Raw genomic sequence first — 25,394 nt, forward strand, 5'->3', positions numbered from 1 at the left:
GCGACTGGGTTTGTGATTTCCTGTCAGGAAGGTCGCAGTTCGTAGTAATAGACGGCAAATCATCGAGTAAAACTGAAGTGATATCAAGTGTTCCCCAGGGAAGCGTCCTGGGACCTCTGCTGTTCCTGATCTATATAAATGACCTGGGTGACAATCTGAGCAGTTCTCTTAGGTTGTTCGCAGATGATGCTGTAATTTACCGTCTAGTAAGGTCATCCGAAGACCAGTATCAGCTGCAAAGCGATTTAAAAATGATTTCTGTATGGTTTGGCAGGTGGCAGTTGACGTTAAATAACGAAAAGTGTGAGATGATCCACATCAGTTCCAAAAGAAATCCGTTGGAATTCGATTACTCGATAAATAGTACAATTCTCAAGGCTGTCAATTCAACTAAGTACCTGGGTGTTAAAATTACGAAGGACCACATAGATAATATTGTGGGGAAAGCGAGCCAAAGGTTGCGTTTCATTGGCAGGACACTTAAAAGATGCAACAAGTCCACTGAAAAGACAGCTTACACTACACTCGTTCGTCATCTGTTAGAATATTGCTGCGCGGTGTGGGATCCTTACCAGGTGGGATTGACGGAGGACATCGATAGGGTGCAAAAAAGGGCAGCTCGTTTTGTATTATCACGTAATAGGGGAGAGAGTGTGGCAGATATGATACGCGAGTTGGGCTGGAAGTCATTACAGCCAAGTACTTAAATGTGAATTGCAGAGTAGTCATGTAGATGTAGATATATCCACCTTTCAAGACACTAGCCATTCCATTCAACTGCTCTTCCAAGTCATTTGCTGTCTCTGACAGAATTACAATGTCATCGCCGAACCTCAAAGTTTTTATTTCTTCTCCCTGGATTTTAATACCTACTCCAAAAATTCTTTTGTTTCCTTTACTGCTTGCTCAATATACAGATATAATAACATCGGGGAGAGGCTACAATCCTGTCTCACTCGTTTCCCAACCACTGCTTCCCTTTCATGCCCCTCGACTCTTATAACTGCCATTTGGTTTCTGTACAAATTATAAATAGCCTTTCGCTCCTTGTATTTTACCCCTGCCACCTTTAGAATTTGAATGAGAGTCACTAGGTCACCTCAAAAGTGGGGTAAGCCGATCAAGCTTACGACGAATTCTGAAGCGTGTCAAGTGGAAAGTGTACTTTTCAAGATCGACGCACGCTATGAAAGAGGACGACTGCGAGTACTCTGAATCGTTTGCACGGATGTTTCGGGACGATAAAAGATTGCAGAGATGGTTATCTTTGTCTGACGAGGCGCAATTCAGACTGAACGGTACTGTAAACCGCCACAACTGGGTGTATTGGGCTCCTGAAAATCCTCACTTTCACGGGGACAAAAATCTTAATCTAGCGGGTGTTAATGTGTGGGATAATTCCCAAGAATGTTTGCCTATCAAAGACGCGGGCTCCAAACGATAGATATCAGATGTGCGATTCCAAATCGCTCACGCTGCTGTGGTGGCGGGCGTTATAAGCATGTTTGTAGTACACGCCACAACAACGACAAAAGAAGAGCTTTACGAAAATGCTTGTAATTACAAAGAAAATGACTTACCTCTCTCGTCGTCGACGTTGACGTCATGCGAAAGTCCATTTGATGAGTACGCTGAGGCAGTATTCTCTTTTTGGCGTAACCTGGATAGACTCTGCCAATGGCACGCAAAACTATGGGTAGAGTGTCACGTGCGTCAACTTTTCCTTGTAACTTCAGGTTACGGAAATACAGATACTGAAACAAGTAGAATTGGTCTCTCTCTCTTCTGGACGCCCTTCTCTTTTAATGGAAGATATCACTGATTTCCACAGGCACTCGATGTTCTGCGTGTGCACATTGGCGTCATCGGAAGACACGAAGCCTATAGTATGGTTCACAAACTCGTGGTTGAATCCTTCTCTTTTAGTGTCGTGTGGGACTGAAAGCCGTCTGTAATCACTTTTCTACAGGGCCGTATAAAGTGCCTTATCAGACCGAGTGAAGTTACATTGTCTCTGGAGAGCACTTTTACCACAAAGTACTTCCGGGACTCTCGTTCTATACCACCAAATACCCAAATATGTTTGATTTCATTCTTTAAAGGCCATTCTCTCTGGTTTTTCCTTCTTGCTATGTGTGATTCGTCCACTTCAACAACTTTATTTGGTTCACCTATCAGTACACTGTCGTTTGTCACTATTACATAATAAACTTCTCTGCAAGACCCGAAATAGTTGCACACGGTATTGGTAGATGAGTCAGTTTCTGATGCTGTTGCTTGATGGGTATAGACCCTAATCCAGCAAGATACAAGAATTTTTCCGGTCTGGATCGATAAATTGGAGTAGTTAAACCATGTATTCTCTCTGATGGTCGTTCGTTTACCACAGTTTCGCGATGAAACTGTAAAGGTATTTCACTGTCAGAATTGTTCTTACGAACTTTTATAGACTTTACACCACCGAAGTCTACACAGTTCCTCCTTTCGTCATCTGGTATTAGTCCACATTCCCGACAGAAATTCGAACAATTTTCTGCATTGCATAAGCATGGAATTAGATTCATCCACGTGAGGCAATCGGTGGAAGAAACGTCTACAATACCAGACATCCCACTCACTACCGACATAAATATTTTGGGTTTCCCTAGCAACTCGCCAATAGTTTATCATAACGCCCGCCACCACAGTCACGTGATCTATTTAGAATCGCACATTCTATATCTATCGTTTGGAGCCCACGGCTTCGATAGGCAAACATTCTTGGAAATTACCGTGTGTGGTCTGTCATCGCACGGTTCGATTGGCCCATTCTCCTTTGAAGGTACCGTAACTGGCGAAGTGTATCTTCATGTGCAAACATCGATTTCACCTGGCGTCCGAAAGGTGTTTGGAAGTGAAAGTTTTTACCTACAACAAGATGACTCTAACACAGAGATGTCAGAGCCTACTGGACGAAAATCTACCTGGACGATGGATAGGTCGACGAGGAGCTCATGAGTACCCACCACGGTCTCCAGACGTTACAACTCTTTAGTTCTACCAATGCAGGACCCTGCAAAATGAAATTTATCAACAGAAGCCAGTTACACTGAACGAGCTACGAGAAAGCGTCGTGGCGTCCTGTGCGGCTGTCAAACTGGCAATACTCACAGCCGTAGTTCTGCCACCCACCCAGAGGGATCGACGTTGTTTGGCTGCTAATGCGGGTCAATTTGAACACATTAAATAACCTTCCCTCCTTGCCAGAATTGTAGCGGTATGTCATTTTGTTTCATTATTATTGACTATCAATGAGTGTCTTCATTTTTCTGGACCCCGCTGTACACCATACTCACCATGTGCTGCGTGGTTAATCGCAGAGTGTTTTTCCCATTCTCGCTTAACCAATTATTTTGTGGAACACTTATTTCGGATAAATTCTAGTGTCCGATATCACCCGTCGGCTTTGACCAATGACATCATACGTAAGGCAAAGATGCTGAAATTGACTATTTATGAATGGAACAGATCATACTCATAAACCAACGAATGTAATATACCATAACATAATGCATTTAACGCGATTATTATATACGCACGAATGACGGTCGAATGGTTGGAACCGGTAACTAGAAACAACTTATGTAGGACTATGTATTTCTAGTTACCGATTCCAATACTGCTGTTTCTTGCGCAAACATTTTATAGCATATCAGGAACGTGCTTAAAAAATGATCTTGTTGGTGGACTACAGAATACGACTAGACTTTCAAAAATTGAAAATCTTACGCACATTACAGCACACGCAAAGAAATAAAACGCAAAAACGACCAAACCTTGCAACCGATAACTATACTACATGAAAGTCCCACAACTACAGTAGCTCCAAATATCACTCAGTAAAATCGATACACCAGGAGTGACAGTAAAAATAAGAGAAGTGTAGCAGAAACATCGAAAAGGAAAACATAAAAGTGGCTACATAAAATGAAACGTACCGTATATGAACTTCCAAAGGAACCAAGATTGAGGCTGACAAGAACGAAATAAAGACATAACAAGAAGTAATATTGTTAGAAGGTCCAACTGTAACGAAAGAAGCAAAACCAGAATAAATAATGAAAAAAATAGTAAGAAACACAAACTACCAAGCACGAATGAGGTACCATCCAAATCAGTTCTTCCCTACCACCCGCCCTCAATCAGACTAAAAATTTTAAAATAGTAAAAAGAATGAAACCACCAGTCAATAACATAAACCCTCCGGCAAAGACACAGCAATATCCCTCGGCCCACCATTGTAACCAGAAAATATTAAAAGCCAGAGAAACCTCCCTCCAGAGAAACCAAAAAAGTAGCACTGGCACAATACAGTGACATAAAAAAACGCAACGTAAAACAAGAAATATGTATCAGACCCACCAATACCTAACTAACAAAATGAGGCTTGTACATTTTGCTGACTCCTTTAATAAGTGCAAGAAATAAACAATAACCTTTAGCAATACTCTTCCTACAACAGTATTCATCTAAATGGCCTTACCACACAGAAATCCTTATCTTTCCCCACCCGACAACAGATTTTACAGCCCCCCAATACCCCTCGATAGTGTTAGTACACGGCCTCGTATTATAATGTTTAAACTGAATACTGTGATTCATGACCAAATGATGATAACCCCTTTCATCCAACTCCTTGTACGAAGCAAACGCATCCGACATGACTGCAGAACCTTCTTCCACATATTCTTCTACTAAATATGTCAAGACACTTTTGACCGATTTGGTACAACCCTAAATACAACATCAGCACAATCGCCTCCAGAAACTACTACTCCAAAAACCCAAAGCCCAACAACCTCGTGCCTCCTTTCGTAGTTTCTCTTTCCAAAATGTGGCTCATTTACTTCAACTATAACCCCTGACTTTCGCAATGACCCCCTATACTTTCTCTACAAAACGAGAACCAGTCGACTACAGTGCCACACGAAACCTCTGCTTCGTGCATGATAGAGTTGCAAGAATATTCATACCAAAAATAGTAGGTCAGCATGAAAATTACTTCTAAACTCATCCTCGATCTTTCGAACCACGTCCCCCAGCGTATGCATCTCCATATGTTATTTTTTCTGAACGTCCACATGAATTCGTCGGAAATTCGTAATGATGCAACCTTCATAAAAACGATATAATTTCCACAGACACTGCACTTGCAAAATTCAGCAATGACGCCCAATGATTCCAAAAATTTTATAGTTGATTCACGGTCACTCATTTTCTGAAGCAGAATTTTCGCAGTAAAAACAACTGACTCATCCATAACTAGCAGAATTAGCAATCAAGACCTTATCAGTCACGACTACTTATAAATCACGACTACTTTCATAAACAAAAGATGCCGAAAACAAATTGCCGGCCGTTGTAGCCGAGCAGTTCTAGGCGCTTCAGTCTGGAACGGCGCGACCGCTACGGTCGCACGTTCGAATCCTGCATCGGGCATGGATGTGTGTGATGTCCTTAGGTTAGTTAGGCTTGTGTAGTTCTAAGTTCTAGGGGACTAGTGACCTCAGAAGTTAAGTCCCATAGTGTTCAGAGCCATTTGAACCATTTTTTTGAAAACAAATTATGAGAAGAAAACAAAACAATCTACATCGAATTTTTAACATACGCGCATAACGAGGAAATCCAGAGAAATCATTTAACGTTCATCGACAGCAATCTGCGGCACAAATAAAATAACATCACAAATTACGTTATTGGTCAAAGCGAACTGGTGGTATCGCACACTAGAATTGACCCCTTATTTCAGCCACCATTAGTTCATTGAAGCGAGTGTAAGCGTAACACTGAGGTATGCAGCTTTTAAGAAGCGGTTTTCCTGCACGCTATCCCTCGGGACGTACACGTTATATTAACGTGTGGGCAAGACGCGAGTCACAGCTCCAGAGGGAAAGCCAGGTTTTCGCTGTGTGACGCGACGCGGAAGCCCGGCGGCCGGACGGGGAAGCGGCGGATGTGGCGCGCAGTCTCCTGCCGACGCCAGTGTGCGTCCAGCAGAGCTCGCGGCGCCGCACACATGCAGCACTGGGCCAGAATGGTCTACCTCAACTACTACCGAAAGGTAAGCTCACACTCGTACACCAGCCCAGCTGTGTCACTGCACTGAAGAGTTTCTAGCAAACGGGACCCAGCACGTCACTCTCAACCGTGAGAAAGCGTCAGATGTAAAAATAACTTCGTGCGTACCGCGGTGGAGTGTCATTGGGCCACTGCTTTTCACAAAATATAGAGCGAACTAAAAACAGCGTGTAACAGTTTGAAAGGTGGTAGTAACCACAAAACAAGAAAAAAAATGTGCAATGAACATGGACTCTTCGCTTTCCGTATTATGGGAGAAAGTACTATAGATCAAAACAAAATACAAAAAAAAAATTGGTGGATATTGGCTCTAAAATGCATACCTTAAGAGCTATGATACTTTTTTTTTATCTTCGATGCTGTGAAACACAGGTCTTTTGCTGAGCAGGTGCTCGTACCTCTTAAGGTATGCGTTTTAGAGCCCATGTTTGCTAGGCTTCCTTCTCTTGTTTGGGTGGGTCTACCACCTTCCAAAATGCTCGACACACCCTATACTTCTTAAGTAATATAACCCAGTACGTTGTCCTCGATGGTGAGTGTTCATCGGAGGTGAGGGTATCATCTGGAGTGCCCCAGGGAAGTGTGGTAGGTCCGCTGTTGCTTTCTATCTGCATAAATGATCTTTTGGATAGGCTGGATAGCAATGTGCGACTGTTTGCTGATGATGCTGTGGTGTATGGGAAGGTGTAGCCGTTGAGTAACTGTAGGTGGATACAAGATGACTTGGACAGGATTTGTGATTGGTGTAGAGAATGGCATCTGACTCTAAATATAGATAAATGTAAATTAATGCAGATGAATAGCAAAAAGAATCCTGTAATGTTTGAATACTCCATTAGCAGTGTAGCGCTTGACACAGTAACGTCGGTTAAATATCTGGGCGTAACACTGAAGAGCGATATGAAGTGGGACAAGCACGTAATGGCAGTTGGGGGGAAGGCGGATAGTCGTCTTCGGTTCATTGGTAGAATTTTGGGAAGATGTGGTTCATCTGTAAAGGAGACCGCTTATAAAACACTAATATATCTATTCTTGAGTACTGCTCGAGCGTTTGGGATCCGTATCAGGTCGGATTGAGGGAGGACATTGAAGCAATTCAGAGGCGGGCTGCTAGATTTGTTACTGGCAGGTTTGATCATCACGCGAGTGTTACGGAAATGCTTCAGGAACTCGGGTGGGTGCCTCTAGAGGAAAGGAGTCGTTCTTTTCTTGAAGCGCTACTGAGGAAATTTAGAGAACCGGTATTTGAGGCTGACTGCAGTACAATTTTACTGCCGCCAACTTAAATTTCGCGGAAAGACCACAAAGATAAGATAAGAGAGATTAGGGCTCGTACAGAGGCATATAGGCAGTCATTTTTCCCTCGTTCTATTTGGGAGTGGAACAGGGAGAGAAGATGCTAGTTGTGGTACGAGGTACCCTCCGCCACGCACCGTATGGTGGATTGCGGAATATGTATGTAGATGTAGATATAAGTGACCTAGTGAATAACGTTGAATGTTCGATGAGGCTTTTCGAGGATGATGCTATTTCTACAGAGAAGTCACAATGCTAGAAAATTGTAGCGAAATACAGGAAGACCTAAAGAAATCGACGCTTGGTGCAGGAAGCAGCAATTGAATATCAACATAACTGTAACGTTTTACGTATAGAAAGACAAAAATGACCGATAATTATATGATTACACTATTACAGAACAATCGTTGGAAGCAGTCACATACTTAAAATACCTGGGAGTAAGCGTACGAAGCGATTTAAAGTGGATAGACCACATAAAACTAATCGTAGGTAAGGCAGATGCAAGACAGAATCATCGGCACACGTAGTCCATCCGCAAAGGAGGAATTTTACAGAACCCTCGTTCGACCAGTTTTTGAATATTGTTTGTCGGTCTGGGATCCGTGCTACGTATGACTGATACAGAAAATAGAGAAGACCCAGGAGCAGCGCATTTGGTTACATGTTCGTATTAGATCATCAGCCAACTCCAGCGGCTGACGTTGCAAGAAAGGCGTTACGCGTCACTCGTGGTTTACTGTTCCGAGAAGAATCAACCAATATATTGCTTCCTCCTAAGTATATCCCGCGAAAAGACCGGTAAGGTAAAATTAGAGAGATTCGAGCTTACACGGAGGCTTTAACAATAATCATTCTTCCCGGGAACTATTCGCTCTCGGAACACGAAAATGGGGAAGTGATTGTGGCCCACAAAGTACCCTCCGCCACACAACGTAAGGTAGCTCGCGAAGTGTAGACATAGATGTACTAAGGACGTATTGTAATGTTTCTGCACCATTCCACTGGCTTCAAACACCCCAATGTTTCTGTCCAGACTGTAGCAATCTCTCCATCTTAGCACGTATATTTCAAGAGATATGCTCAGTGACGTAGGAACTGTGTTTGTTTCGCAAAAAAAATTCCCTTCGTTACTTCTGCTGCGGCCTTACAGTCAGCCTCAGATAACGTGCACGCACGATGTTTTGTCATCTAGTTACACGATTCTTCGAAGTAGTTCTTCCCCAGTACAGCAGAAACTGTAGGCTGTGTTTCAATTCTGTGTCTTCAGGATTTTTATATTGGAATGAAACAGTTCCTGGTCCATATGGGGAGTTACCTCTGTACATGACTTCTGCCTCCATAGATGTTCGATACCTAACGTTATACGACTGCACCTCTTCTCCCCGTGAACAGACGATCTGTGGCATAGTGCCTCTTTCTTCTGCTTAATAGATCCACTTCAAACGTCATTACCAATTTTTACCATCAACGGTGAAAGGGTGATTTGCTCATAAAGCGTAATGCTTAGCGTGCCAGCTTCCGAAACAGGCATCGAATCCTCGTCATGGATTAAAGACCGTGGCTAGTGCACCAGAAAGCGTGGGTGTGGTTTTTATGCGGTTTCTCACGTTCGTTATACAAATACTGTGTTGGTCCCCAATGTATGTCTCACACAATACAATACCAAACAGGTAGACCTATAATACGGTCACAGCCGGAATAAAATTCACACAATTCATACAGGTGGAGCACCCGCTAAGTGGGTGAAACGCCCCTTATAAAAAATCGAGTAGAATATTTCTGAATGAATACCATTGAAACGATAACTGATATATAAAACAAAAAAACTTCGAATATAAGTTCTATGGTTTTAAGACACGTTACAACGGTGCACCATGATTTGTGAAAAAGTCACTTTTCCGAAATCCCCCCCCCCCTATTTTCATATCGTCATCTAATAGCATAACGTATGACATCATTAATACCAAATTAAGTCTTATACGATGGAGTGGTATTCCGAAGATGCATTTGTCATTCATAAGCCAGAAATATCTCTGTATCGGTGCGCGCGAGCACGATATGTGCCACGTGCATGTTGGGTTGTTTAAAAAAAAAACTTTCTCAGACAAATATAGTCCGAATGTATATTCTACATATATTGTTCTACATATTTTTTTCTTTTAATTCCATGAACTATAAAAATCTTTTTTTGTTTCGTATTTAGTTTTTACATTTGATGCTCCTTTTTTTCAAGTTGTGAACTTTTCAGATTTATTTATGTTACATTTCAAATTTTTTGTACATTATTGTTGTAACATTATTGTAAATATGTACACTAATAAGCAAACGCAGAATCATTCGGCAATTTTGGCATTGAAGTGGACACACAGTCGGGTGGGCATACAGCGATATAGAGGTATTTCTAGCTTTTTTCTGACAAACTCTTCTTTGGAATACCATTTCATCATATATGACTGAATATGGTATTAACGACGCTGCACTTCTTGCTACTACTCAGAAATCGAAATAAAAAATGATACGTAGGAGAGAGGGGATTTCGAAGAAAATGATCTTCCGACAAATCTGAATGCATTGTTGTAACGTACTGAAAAACCATAGAACTATTACTTGAAGTTCTTTTAATATCTGTTACCGTTTCAACGGTGCCCAATCAGACACAGACATATTAAACTCAGGTTTTTTTCAAGAGGATGTGTCACACCCTTGACGGCGGTTTGGGTACGTATAAAAAAATCTTAGTTTGCTCCACACAGCAACATATTTAAAGCTGATCAAAATCGAAGTGTATTTCTTGGGTAAGTTTACTTGTAAGAGGGAGGCCATCAGGGTGGAGACGACATAAAATTAAATTTACCAAATCCTGTGTACAGCGTACTAGACGGGTGAGCGCTAAGTAAAAGAACAAGAAGAAACTACTTTTGACGATTTCTAGTAAGTTTCAGGCAGTTGTTTTGCGCAGTGACGGAATGAGTGAATACATCAAAAACGTAAATAAAGCTAAGCCATGTTAATGATCAATTTGTTCAGGTCCAAATCACACTCGACTTTTCAAATGTCGCCATTTTTGCGCTAGTTTTGAAGCCAGTAATTAGATTCTTTTCCAGAAAACTGAAACATCCAGTGTAAAAGATATACAACGGAGGACACTTTGTTTCTTGCCTGTGCATGGCGGTCATCAGATACGATGATCTTCGACCGCAACGCACATAAAACTTCATTTCGAACAGTACTGAGCTCCGTGAACTGGAGACGTGAGCGCGGTGCGTAAGGCTATTCAAAGGCATATTTGAAAGGATGGTCTTTGGTAAAGCCTTCATATTAGCGAGAAGCATTCGGAGTTGTCATTTTTGCTTGTGTTTATGACTTTCGAGTGATCTTTTCCTCTTATACTTCGTACCAAACTAGCAAGAAATATGTTTCGTATGTTTCAGTAATTGATGGTCGACAGAAAACGTTGTTACGTTTCCACACTTAAATTAACTAAGCTACATGCGTGAAATAAAATATTCAGCTGACACAATAAAATGCTACCAGAAATGTGAAATCTATTCAGATTTCCTCGCTCGAGCGCAGAATGTATAAATAAATGGGTGAAGCTCTATGTACGGGGAAATAAATACCGTTGAGTTACTTGTTGGCACTCATTTGCAAAAGACATGCTGCAGACAGGAACCGATAAACAGCTGCTGAAAGACGACAATATCCAGAGTTTATTCAGTTTTATCGACCATTTACTGCAGAACAATCAATTAGGCCAGTATATTAGAGTTGTCTTGTTTCACACATTTTGTATACATTTAGGTATTGCAGTGAAAAATAAATACAGAAATAAAATCTGCTACAAATACCGTTGCCGGCCGCAGTGGCCGAGCGGTTCTAGGTGCTTCAGTCTGGAACCGCGCGACCGCTACGGTCGCGTGTTCGAATGCTGCCTCGGGCAAGAATGTGTGTGATGTTCTTAGGTTAGTTAGGTTTAAGTAGTGCTAAGTTCTAGGGGACTGATGACCTCAGAAGTTAAGTCCCATAGTGCTCAGAGCCATTTGAACCATTTGTGAACAAATAGCGTTAGTGATTTGACAGTCTCCTTCCTTCTCGGAAATTGTAGTTTGCAAACCGAAAACGATAATTTTATTATTGAGTAATACATAGTAAGTTTAATGCCGGTACCTTTTGTTTGATTGTAGTAAGCAGTTTTGCTACTTAAGTACGTTTACAGAATTGTTTTTTTTCCATTTTCCCGTTTCGTTTCCATCAAATGCCATTAGCGGGAGCCAAGAATGGTTACGTTAAAATTGTTCATTAGCGAAATGTTCACGACCTATTTAGCGACATAATTATACAGGAACATGTATCATATCGATGCTTTACTCATTTTGTGTCGATACATTGTCTCCTAATTCTGTGAGTTGGATATGGAAGGGGAAAGAAAAACTTCTTCTGTACAGAGCACACGATACCAAAATTACATATTCAAACAGAGTAGAGCAGGTGCAAAGTGGATCTTACAGAGAAAGATTAGTAGATACAAATTAAGATGAATAGTGAATTACAAACTATTTCCAGTGTCACTTAGTAACACTAAGCAATAATGTATTCTTCCTCTCCATCAAAATTCAACAGCTTTCTCTCCAATACAGTACTGAGCACACTGCATGCGACATCCAATTCAAGAGCTAGACTGTCAAAACGCCCATTCTAGAAGTAACCATGACCGGTTCGAAATCTTTTTCCACACAGGTCGAATCACCAGACTGACGCACCAATTTGTAGACAAGGTGTGCGGGATAACCGCAAGGGGAGGAAATCGCACCCCACATCATAACTCCAGCTGTAGGTGCAGAGTGTCTAGTATGCAGACAGGTTGGTTGGAGGTCCTCAACTGGCCTCCTTCTAACCAAATCAAGTCCATCACTGGCACCTACACAGAACAAGCTTTCATCAGAAAACACAAAATACCTCCACTCTGCCTTCCAATGAGCTCTCGCTTGACACCACTGAAGCCATAGATGGCAGTGGTTTGGGATAAGTGTAACGCATGCTACAGGGAGTCTGGCTGTTTGAAACAACCGATTTGTAACAGTTTGTTGTGTCATTGCAATGCCAAGCGCTGCTACAGATGCTGTACGATGCGCCAGAGCCATACGCTGAACACGATATTCTTTCCTCTCGATAGTGCCACATTGCCTTCCGGAGCCCAGTCTTCTTGTGACTGTACAGTCTCGTGATCACCACTGACAACAGTCATGTACAGTGGCTACATTCCTGCCAAGTCTTCCCGCAATTTGGCAGAAGGAACATCCATCTTCTCATAGTCATATTACACGACCTCGTTCAAACTCAGTGATGTATTGATACTGGAGTCTTTGTCGCCTTAAAGACGTTCCTGACTAACATCAACTCACCACGTCCAATCTCAAAGGGAAGTAACGCTCACTACCTTTGCAGTATGTATTTAAAGCAAACATGATTTGCATCATCAAGTGGCGCTATGCGAGTGGCACGAAATTTAAACAGACACCAATTTTCGGATGTAGAAACACGTTTATGTTGCACAACTCGGTGTTTCGATTTGTTTTCCGTCAGTGTATTAACGTAATTTATATACTTTGCAGTGTGTGGCTGAATTATTATAATTTTACCAAATGTGTATCATTCCAACATTACTAGCGCCTGTGACGTCATATTATTTATTATTATTAGTTGTATAGTATTTACACATCACTTTCGAAATACATTTTGCTTCACATCCAAGGCGTAATCTTAAAATACTCTACAAGTGACCCCTAAGTGGCGCTAAGTAAGTAATAACATTGGCTGCTAGACAATCTTACCGAGCGATGTGACCCATTGGATAACACACTGGACTGGCATTCGGGAGGACGACGGTTCAAACGCGCGACCTGCCATCTAGATTTAGACTTCCGTGATTTCCCTAAAGTGCTCCAGGGAAATGCCGGCATGGTTCCTTTGATACGGCACGGCCGACTTCCTACCCCATCCTTTACACAATCCGAGCTTGTTCTCCGTCCCTAATGACCTCAATGTCGACGGGATGATAAACCCAATCTTCCTTCCTTCCCTGACAATCCTCCCGATCTCCTAGCACAGCATTTCACTGACTGATATCATAGTGTATGTGTTAAAATGACAGCATTATCCTATTGGAAGCAATAATTTAGCTTAATTATCTCACTGCATATTTTGCCAAATATCTGTAAATATTAACAAAATATGATGCAAGGCACTATGACAATACAGTGTATGACTGTGGCATAGCTGAGCTACTGTAATTTAATGACTTCATAGCAAATTCTGTCAACACTCCCGTCACTAATTACTATTACAAATTTTGAGTAATTTTCTGTGATTTTACCGATTTCTCAGACTTTTGAAGACCGTCAGCGAAAGACACATGCAAAAACGATGTTAACAATTAGCACAGCGCAAAATAAAAGTTGAAAATATCCAACTACGTACACTCATCGCTGTATTTTTACTGTAAACAACTGTATAAAACAAACTTTTAAAAAAATGCTATGTGGAGCACTGCACGTAATGTCTTCGCAGTGCACCTCTCCAACTAGGCCGCTCAGGACCATCTCCCACCTATACCCCAGTTGCAGGTAGGGAGTAGAACCGACGCAGGCATAGGTATCTGCGAGCTACCCCCACGACACACTATGGCCACCATCTACTGTCGGTCCCGCAGGCATACATTGGAGAGAGTGCTAGTGAGAAAAAGAATATCTCTCTGGCACTATGTACAAACCATGGATAAGTCGCCCAAACAAGGTTCATAGCAAGCAGGAAGAAGTAGCTGGCAGAACTGCGTCAATCACGAGACGAAACCGACGCCAAAGAATACTGACTCAACCTCACTAAACAGCAGCTCCCCAGAATACTGTCTGAACTCCCCACGTTCCGCTCTGCCTCCACCATTCATTCTGTGTCCATCACATTGGTAAGGTTACCCTGGCGGACACACTCAGAAATTTTCTTAAAATGTGGGTAAGAGGGACACAATTTAAGCAATGCACTTCAAACGATGTCTTCCAAGATCTAGAACTCCCAAGCAAATAAACTATTGCTATGAGTGACTTGTCCCTAGTTACGAGTTTATGTGTGTGGTCATTGTTTGTTAAAAAACAGTAGCATCAGCAATACAAGTCTCATTGCTGTTTATAAGCTTGGCGAATTTTCTCTAAAGACACACGCAAAATATCGAAACTGATCACTTACCACAATGCCATGTAAAGGAAATTACGTCAGTATCGCACGTTAAACAACTAGAACAAAGTAGTATCTTAACGGCTACACTTATATCTCGAGTTTACCAATTTCCACAGTGCTTTATTTAACAACAAATATACATCAGCTACGTGCCAAGTCTACATTCTACCTGCGTTCTTAATGTGTGATGTCACTATAAGTTTGTCGATTGTCGACGTATATTTGCATGAAAAATCCATACTGTAGAAATCAATTTCCCTCACCACCTGCATAAAAATGACATTGCTGGGTACCAAGTCTACATTAGCAGTGTTCAAATCACTGTAAGAGATATAACCAGCTATAGAAAAATCGAAGTTTTAACACTCACAACACATTGCTAAATTTTCGGAACGATATTACCGCCATTAAACTATATCTTTTGCACTAATATAGATTTAGCCATTAAGTCATTTTCGAGTGTGTACCGAAATGACTAAACAAATAAAAATTTTAAATAGGAGTGAGACAAAAAAAATAAAGAATAGACATTACTGTATGAATTACACGTTTTGCTACATTGTTTACGTGTCAAAAACTGTCGGATCTGTGTGAAATAGTACTCAGCGTGGCGAAGTACAAATCAGGCTACATAAATCAGTTGTCTCATAAGTACGTGTGAGAACATACCCGCGGCACACAAAATACCTGGAAACTTGCTGGCAAATGTACTGAAGCTGTGATGTAAATTGGACGTCCAAAACACAGATGTATGCTTCATTTCACAGTGTCTAAACATTAACTGTCAAGAATGTAAGTGAAACGATCGTCAAAAACCATCAGAGAAACATCACAATCTGCACTACGTATCTATGATACGTCATGGGACAAGATAGTAGAATTGTTTACTTGATATGCTGAGTACATTAATTTTGCCATAAACACTACATGACAGTGTTTAGACTGTGTATGATGGAGATCCAATTTCGAATTTCACATGTAAACGCCGTAAAATCCTTTAACGTACTATAAATACCAAGAATCATGGAGATTCAACCCCATGAGACAGTTAACTGTCCAATAACTATTGAGTTATGTAATTAAAAGACATTCTCACAAAATGACGAAAATCTTATGTAAAGCAACTAAAGGATTCTACACTAAGACAAGCATTCAAAAGACAGCAGTGTAGAAAAGTAATGATGGAGGAGGGAGGGGACACCGGAGGGGGGGGGGGGGCTAGGGGGGACGAAAAGAGGTGAAGGAGACTTAGGTGGTCAGGTTGGAACTACTTACATACTTTCAAGGGGTTCTTTAATCTTCAGTAGCTGTCCTGTGTTCCCATTCGCCAGCTTTCATGATCATAGCAGCCTTCCTCTTACAGATCTCTCTTCCTCATGTTTCCAGTTACTCCCATTCTTCATGTTAACCTCGGCCGTCCCCGCTTCCTTCTTCCAGGCGGCGACCGCTCCAGAATTTGTGGTGGTGGTGGTGGTTAGTGTTTAACGTCCCGTCGACAACGAGGTCATTAGAGTTGGAGCACAAGCTCGGGTTAGGGAAGGATTAGGAAGGAAAGCGGCCGTGCCCTTTTAAAGGAACCATCCCGGCATTTGCATGAAACGATTTAGGGAAATCACGGAAAACCTAAATCAGGATGGCCGGAGACGGGATTGAACCGTCGTCCTCCAGAATGCGGCTCCAGAATTTGTTTTGGACGCCATCCTTGCTCCACTCTCCGTATGTGGCCATACCAATGAAGAGCTCTAGTCTCAGTTATTGTTTCGTATCCGTTATCTCCCTAATTTCATCATTTCTTTTCTCTCTGTCTCGGATGTCCTGGCAGCCCTCCTTATTTCTTCAATCTCTGCTGCCAGTACTCTGCTCCTCTGTCGCTCTCCACAAGGCCTACCCTTCTACACCGTACACTGATCCGCCATAACATCGTGACAACGACCTTCTAACGATATAAACCCTACCAGGAAATAGCTCCGTCACCTGGCGTGAATGACTGCTAGTCAGACACAAACACGGTGTATGTAGTATCAGTGAGCGTGCTGTCCACATGTAGAAAGGGGAAGGCTCGCAATCTATCTGAGTTTGATCGAAGGCAGATTGTGATGGCCTGGACGCTCTGCACGAGCATTTCGGAATCTGCACGATTTGTCGGCTGTTCCAGGAATTCTGTGACGAATGTCTTCAACATGTGACGAAACCAAGGTGAAACCACGTCCAAAACAACAAGGTGAAACCACGTTCAGATGATATGGGGTTGGGCGGCACCGCTCTTTACAGATGTCGGACGTCGTAAGCTGTGCAGACTGGTGAAACAGGACAGGCGGCGACATGTGGTGAAACTAGCATCAGACTTTAAAGCTGGGCACAATACAAGTTGTTCTGAACACACAGTGCACGGCCGAACACTCCTAACAAAGGACCTCTGCAGCCGACGACCCAGTTGCCACGACATCGCAACTGTCAATAAAATGGGCACATTACCATCGGCACTGGAGCGTTGCATCGTCTGATGAATCTCGATACCTTCCTCATCAAGCCAATGAGAGGTTGTGAATCCCTCTTCTTCCAATGGGACAGCTCCTGGACACCTGTACTGTGCAATGGAGACGAGCTGTCGGCGCCTCTGTTATGCTCCGCGGAACATTCACATGGTCAGCCATGGGTCCAATAGAGCTCGTGCAAGGCACTATGATGGCCAAGGAGTATCGTAAATTGATTGAAGACCACGTACACCCCTTCATGACGAGCATGTTTTCAGACGACAGTGGCATTTCTCAGTAAGACAATGCGTCACACCACAAGGCCAGGAATGTGATGAAGTGGTTCGACAAATACATTGGCGAGTCCCAATTGATAACCTGGCCCCTGAACTCGCCACATCTGAAACCAGTCGAAGACATCTGGGATATGATTGAGCGAGGCGTCAGAGCTCGTGAATTAATTGGTATGTGCACTGTGGTGGCAACCCTCTCCAGCGGCCTACCAATGCCTCGTTGCTACCATTACGCGTCGCCACTGTTTTCCGTGACATACCGGCTATTAGGAAGGTGGTCATAATTTGCTAGCTAGTCAGTGTATGTTGGTATATTTTCCACTACTGTTTACAGAATCCTCTTCTTTGTTTCTTTTGATATTGCCGTACTCCACAGAATTCCATTGAGCATTTTAAATGCTGCACTTGCCTGCTGGATTCTGCATTCCACATCTGATTCACAGCTACCTCATGAACAGATAATCGACACATAATTCCATTTAGCATTTTAAATACTGCTCTTGCCTGCCGTATTCTGCATTCCACATCCGATTCACAGCTTCCTCATGAAAAGATAATCGATCCTAAGTTTCTGAACTGCTTTATAGCTTTAATAATTCCTTGCGGCAGTTCTATATCCCTTCCATCTCCTCTAGTAGCCTACAAGATGTCCTGTTTTACTCATATTTTTTCTAAACCCGCCCCTTTAGATACTTCCATTAACTTCTTTATTATGAATTTGACATCCTCTCTCCTCTGTGCTGTCAGTATCTGCTCATTGGAAAATGATAATGAGCAGATAGGAAATCCTATACCTCTGAGTGACTGATTCCACCGTTCCTGTGTCTACTGCATGTACGATGTAAAGAGGATATTGCAGCCCTGTCTAAATCCTTTAGATATTTAGAATGTCTCACTCAACTTTCTCCCTACTTTAACAGCTGCGTACGATTGATAGTATATTCCTTCAATGAAGGATATCTGCCCTGTTTTTACTCCTACATATACTCCACCGCTTCCGATACTCTGTTGATGGGTACAGAACTCACAAATATTAGTGTCCTGCCTGACCTTTAGAATACACTTTCTCACTTAGTTGTCTGAAGCTGACAATATGATTCATACAAGATCGTCCAAGTGTAAAACATGCATTTTTCCCTCAGTCTCATTCTCCAACCTTCTTGTAGTAAGCGCTAAAAGTCTACTGATAGAAACAATAACATTAATTCCCCTATAATTTTTTGGATGCTTCTTCTATCCTTTTTTGTAGATAGAAGATTTGTATTGCACACACTACTCTCTTGGTATATCTTCTCCCTCCACAATCTGACTGAACAATTCACGTACAAGTCTGAGCATTTGAGGGGACCCATATTTCCACAGTGCCATCACAGTCTTCCCGGTCAACATGCCTTTCCGTTCCTTGTCTCTTTCAGCATCTCTTTTACTTCTTCCTCTAGTGTAGGTATTACCTAATGTACTGCTTTTGTTGTAGACTTCTATCACGTGGTCTCTTCTATTCTCTATCAGGGGTTTTTCAAAGTGCTTTTTCCACAGTCCAATAGGTAAAGACTGTATTTTGGGTGCGAGACTGCTGGTCGTTTCCGTCTTCCTTATTATCCACCGTGCCTCGCCGATCTGTACCCCTCAATTTCTTAGCCCTCGTTTTATATAACTTGTAAATTTTACCGTCCTCTTCTCTTACAGAGCTTAACTGTATGTGATACAGGTTGGAACCACCAACATGAAAATAAAACGTGAAAAATTAGTGGGCGTTTGTCTGTTCCACGGTTCAGTCTCATATTTGTTCAGACACTAATACTCATAAATCAAAACAAGTGGCCGATGCATTAGGCCTGAGCAGTACCAAGAGATGCCCAGAGTACTTGTTAAACTATCTGTTGGAATCTAACAAAAAGAACTGCTATTTCTGATGAGCTGTTGTAATGGTTAATACGTCTGTCTTACTAACGTTAATTATAACTATGCGAGCTAAGGCCCAATGTATCGGCTGCTTGTTTGGCTTCATAACGGGTGTTAAGTGCTCACTTGTGAGGTGTGTAATTCTAGCCTATGAGATACCAGGAGATGTGCAGAGAATGAGCTACACAACGGCCACACACTGTCACTTGATGGCACATCTGACATTGATTTTTCTTCCGATAGCATTACATGAACATGAGAGGTTAAAACTAGCACACATGCAAGTAAAATGAATTCACAGTACCAGATCACAAACTGTCCTAGAGATACTGTAACCCTAAGTGGCAAAATAATTGTGCACTGATTTGCATCAAACAATGTAAGATGTATATGTTTACTTACACCGAGGTGACAAGTCATGGGGTACCTCCTAATATCGTGTCGGACCCCTTTTGCCAAGCGCAGTGCAGCAACTCGGCACAGCATGGACTCAACAAGTGTTGGAGGTCCTCCGCAGAAATACTAACAAGTGAGTCATGCTGCCTCTGCAGCCGCTCATAAGTGCGAAAGTATTGCAGGTGTAGGATTTCGTGCACGAACCGACCTCTCGATTATATCCCATAAATGTTCGATGGGATTCGTGTCGGACGGTCTAGGTGGCCAGATCGTTCACTTCAATTGTACAGAATGTTCTTCAAACCAATAGCGAACAATTGTGGTCCAGTGACATGGCGCATTGTCTTCCATAAAAATTCCATCGTTGTTTGGGAATATGAAGTCCATGATTGGCTGAAAATGGTCTCAAAGTAGCCGAACATAACCATTTGCAGTCAGTGATTGGTTTCATTCCATGTAAGCACAGCCCACACCATTATGGAGCCACCACCATCTTGCACAGTGCCGTGTTCGCAGCTTGGGTCCGAGACTTCGTGGGGTCTGCGCCACACCCGAACCCTTCCATCGCCTCTTACCAACTGAAATCAGAACTCAGCTGACCAGGGCACGTTTTTCCAGTCGTTTAGGATCCAACCGATATGGTCACGAGTCCAGGACAGGTGCTGTCGTGCTGTTAGCTAAGGCACTCGCGTCGGCCGTCTGCTGCTATAGCCCATTTCGTCCGACGGTCGTTAATTGATACGTTCGTAGAGGGCCACGTTAATTTCTGTATTTCAGGAATTGTTGCTTGTCTGTTAGCACTGATTACTCTACGCAAACGCCGCTGCTTTCGGTCATTAAATGAAGCCAGTCGGTCACTGCGTTGTCCATGATGAGAGTTAATGCCTGAAATTTGGTTTTTCGGCACATTTTTCACACTGTGAATCCTGGAATATTGAATTCCCTAACGATTTCTAAAATGGAATGTCCCATGCTTCTAGCTCCGACTACTATTCCGCATTCAAAGTCTGTTAAATCACTTCGGAAACCTTTTCACATGAATCACATGATACCAATGACAGCTCTCCCAATGCAGCTGCCCTTTTATAGCTTGTGCACACAATACGACGCAATCGGTATATGTGTGTATCGCTATCCCATAACTTTTGTCATCTCAGTATATGTAGATTACAACGACGTTAGCTAGTATCAAAAGACATCTATGTATATTCGCCTAGGTATCGAAGACCGTCATGAGGTATTTCCTGTTTTATGATCAGTGCAATCGAGATTCCATGGTGCAACTTTTGAAGTCGTACATCGCAAGATGTTTAATCGTTGCACACAGTAAAAATTAGTAAAGTGTCTTAAAAAGTATCAAATAATAATACCAGGATGGGTATCCACCTAGACTTTGAGAATCTTATATAAAAAGTTCTGTTACGTGAGAGCGCGACACCATGTTATCTAAATGGTCTTTACATGGGGTACCTTTTATGTGTCTGTTTCATTTCAGACTACAAACTGGTTTACAAAACTTATGTTGCTACACCCAGACGTTACCTTTCCTTAAATGTACGCTTGTAACACCTGCTATTGTTAATCTGGTCGATCAACACTGGCTGTCAATGATTCCAATTGTCTGTAGAATATGAACATAGACAATAAGCAACGAATGCCACAAGTATTAAAGTTAGGGCTTATATGGAATTATTCAGTCACGAGATGCATTACTCTTAGTTGATCGTTTTTCTTTTTTACCTTTCACCTAGACTTTGTGGTACAAGTCAGAGTATCGGGTCGTATAGTATGCAATAAAGAAATAAGTACTTTTAGCCCTTGAGATACTGGCCTTCAACACGTATACCAATTTGTTCCATATACTTTATATAAGTCAAGTGGCTATCATTTTTATTGATATGCATAATGTTTACCTGATAATCATCCAGACCTCTCGTGACATGTTCAGAAGAAAATAAAATACTGTGTAGGTCTTGCTTTAATGATCTTTGGCAGATATTTTGAATTTGCTCTGTATACGTGGCCACAATTAAGTTAGCTGTCCTTTCTAACGTTGTATGGTCTTTACCTATAAATCACCCAGACGTCGGGTGCTGTTTTCAGATGTACTGACATATTAACTATTTCCTTGACAATGATATTATGGAAGACTCTGTTGTAAGTCCAATAATTTTTTCTGTTTGGTAATGTGAAAATAAGGTTAGATTTAATCTGTGGTAGCTCTATCATGACATAGGAAAGTGGACACATAGATACTGTAGGAATTCTTGGTTAGTAATAGTTTCGGTTACATATTACTCTATAACAAGTATGTATAGATCTCCTAAGTGACATTGAATTGGTTTTAATAGTGTAACCCATTTAAAACAGTTTTTCTACTAAGGCTTCACCTAGACACAGGATGATGAGTTAGCTCTGTCTGAAGATTGAACTACTCTCGTAATGACATAAGTGTAGCATATAGATTTTCATTAGTGACCTCCATTATAGACTATGGGTTTAATTTGTGTTTATGATGGAAATTAGGATGGTGTCCTAATTGATGTGGGATCTATACTTAAAATAAACTAGACATCGGGTGACATATTGTTATATATCAAACTTACCAACACATCATACAAGTCAAAGTTATGAGTACATAATTGGCTCTGAGCACTATGGGACTCAACTGCTGGGGTCATTAGTCCCCTAGAACTTAGAACTACCTAAACCTAATAACCTAAAGACATTAGACACATCCATGCCCGAGGCAGGTTTCGAACTTGCGACCGTAGCAGTCGCATGGTTCCGGACTGCGCGCCTAGAACCGCGAGACCACCACAGCCGGCTGTGAGTACATAAATTAAATGTATCATGTGGTACTTTTAAGCAAGGCGTAGACAGCTCTACCCTTAGATATTGATTTAGTCTTGTATACAATAGTTTTATCCTCATGCCTGCTACTATTACGTCTGCATAGAGAACCTAAGTCAAATGTCTTCTGGTTTTTGACTGTGTAATTTTTTAAAATTGTAAGAATTGTTTTTGTAAAAAAATTAAATACGTTATTTTACAAAAAATATTTTTAATAATAATGTTTTCATGCTTGGCTTATATCCATGCTTTTGTCCAGTGTAAGATGGTGTTATCGAGTAACACCACCAAAGTGCCATATCGTGGGTTTATGTAACAGTTAGAATGTTTACTCTCATTCTCAGTCTATTGTCATCTGTTAATGTGTTTGAGGACTTGAAGTCGTGCATTAGTACCATGTTTGTATATAGCACTGTTTTTATATTTGACATGTTGACTTCCAGTAAATTTTACTACACTGACGTACATGTATGTGGTATATCGCCACTTGTAGTAGTGAAGAAAGAGATGCTGTGATGTTATAAAGCATAAGATATGTTGTTGTTCTTCCATGTATTGGGTTAAACGAAATATTCATGTAAGCATTTTATCATGGTAGTTAGCTGTTTATCATGTCAATGTGAGTTCTAACCTATAGCAGGTCTGAACATGGCAAAAACGTCTTGCCGAATTAGTTACCTAATAAATGGCTTATTAGCGATCTCGTGGTTTGAAATTTCTTCAGACTCCACGCTATTGCAGTTCGCCTCCATGCTGATATAACGTTCTGTGTTAAACAGAAATATTGTAGAAACTTAAAGCTATGACATTTTTTTTGGAGATGCTGCTAGCAAATAGGCATTCTCAGGAAAGCTTTCCCATTTGGTGCCCTGCAACTAGTCTTCTTGGGTTGTTCTTCCTCATTTCCTGCTCATACCACGTGTCATGTAGTCCAAAGGATGTCAAGTGTGAAGCCCGCGTGCACAGTGTGGCGGGAGACGCAACAGAACAACCCCGTTTTCGTTGGATAGTTCAAGGGTATGTGTGCTCTTATAGCGTCTAGTATTGGAAGTTTTTTTTCTTTTGTGATTCTCTTCACTATGGAAATGAAGTGTTACAGCCATTGCACACATAATTCTGCAGTCATGTAAAAAGTTTCATTGTGCAGATGCAGGATATCCAATTTATGTGCGTCGTACAGTATTAGATATGGAATTCAGCTTCTTTAGAAGAAATATTTATGCAGGTGGAATGTACTGTCGGAACTGGGACACGCTACAACAGTTACATGAATTTCCAGTCAGAACTCTTTATGGCACCAGCTTGATTTTTTTTATTTTTTAGCAAAAATTCTTTGAGGTTTCTGAATGTTGTGAGCGATGATTCACCCACATCACACATTTATGATGGCAGAAGTTTTATGGTTATCGACTACCTCTTCAAGCACCGAGAAAACTTGTGGCATAGTAACAGTCACTGCACATGCTGCAGAGGTTTTTTCTGGCTGCCATAGACGTACCTCTGGGAACGATTTCTGAAACGTTCCAACGCTTCCATCTCGCTATCTTCCTTAAAAGGAAAATCAATTACAATTCTCTGAGACAGCTCACACGCTAGGTGTCGAGTGCCAGTACAGGTTAATCCACAAAGATGCGATTCAAGGTCTAAAATATGATGAACTAGCAGCTTTCCAGGCTTGTGATATCGAGCATCTTCTTGACCGCTTTTCTCACCTTCCATAACAGCGTAAACTGAGGTACACTGAACACCAAAGATGCTATAAGTCATCCCATCGTACTCTTTGTAACGGTAGCAATAGCAGATGTCAAGTCGCTTCCATTCCAGGACAATCTGTTTGAAGTCCAATATATATTTATTCACCATTGCCTCCAAAATTTATTTCATGATGTTATAAAAAGTATTATTTTTGATTGCTAGTTACTGTCTTCATTTCTAATACGCTTTTTATAAACTGACGCGCTGTATTTCAGCAGTCGATAAGTTCTAACCGCCTCGGATGGAGCAGAAAAAATCGACGTAGTCCTGTGTCATTTTTCCCGCTTAAACACAAACGTTATCTTTGGTCATAATCTCAACAACTAACAAAGACACAATTAAAATATTGTTACAGATTTCAAGACTTCCCCTGACAGTAAATCTTCCTTACAAGTGATCAACACTACACAACTTGAAAAGTTTCTTAGCAGATCGTTTTCGTTGACCTCGATCCTGCTACGGTCGCAGGTTCCAATCCTGCCTCGGGCATTGATGTGTGTGATGTCCTTAGGTTAGTTGGGTTTAGGTAGTTCTAAGTCTAGGGGACTGATGACCTGAGATATTAAGCCCATAGTGCTGAGAACCATTTGTTGACCTCGAAAACGGTTTCCCGCGCCTCACCTCAGCAAAATGAAGCGGGCAAAGATTAATGGCTTGTAGGGTAGCCAGCATAAACTGTAGAGTAAAAAGAGCTCTATGGAATTAGCAACCAATCAAAAATGTTGTGCTATTGTTATAAACATGTCTTATGTATTTAAAAAATGGAATATTAGCTTGATATCAATTTAAGTTAAAGTCAAGAACTGTTTTGCTAGCTGTTCTGATCGACGTTGTTCCAATAATTGACAGCTGACTCTGAAATTTCATCTCAAATTCTAACGAAACACATCAAAGTAAAAGAGCGCTTTGAAAGAAGCCATGCAGAATTTGCAGGAAAAAACACCGAAATCTTTACACATAAAGAATCTGCATTGAAAAGTTCACGCAGGGACTCATCAGGTCCTTCTCCAGTCAACGGAAGCTAGTTTTGCAGCTTCATACCGAATCGCTGAGACCAAGAAATATCATACAGCAG

The 25,394-nt window shown here is 41.5% G+C and overlaps 1 protein-coding gene across 4 annotated transcripts in view; it reads left to right on the forward strand.

Moving 5' to 3' along the window:
- Window positions 1–25,394, forward strand: part of LOC126277867 (parathyroid hormone/parathyroid hormone-related peptide receptor-like) — a 506,877-nt gene that overhangs the window by 189,683 nt on the left and 291,800 nt on the right. For 2 of the 4 annotated variants that reach the window (XM_049977398.1, XM_049977406.1), the window contains exon 1: window positions 6,018–6,100. The exons of the other annotated variants lie outside the window; for them this stretch is intronic. In XM_049977398.1, the coding sequence (XP_049833355.1) occupies window positions 6,056–6,100 (45 nt within the window). In that variant the 5' untranslated portion in view covers window positions 6,018–6,055. Of the gene's footprint in view, window positions 1–6,017; window positions 6,101–25,394 lie in introns of those variants that run through there. 4 annotated transcript variants of the gene reach the window in all.

Source organism: Schistocerca gregaria, chromosome 1, assembly GCF_023897955.1.
Source record: "Schistocerca gregaria isolate iqSchGreg1 chromosome 1, iqSchGreg1.2, whole genome shotgun sequence".
NCBI lineage: Eukaryota > Metazoa > Arthropoda > Insecta > Orthoptera > Acrididae > Schistocerca > Schistocerca gregaria.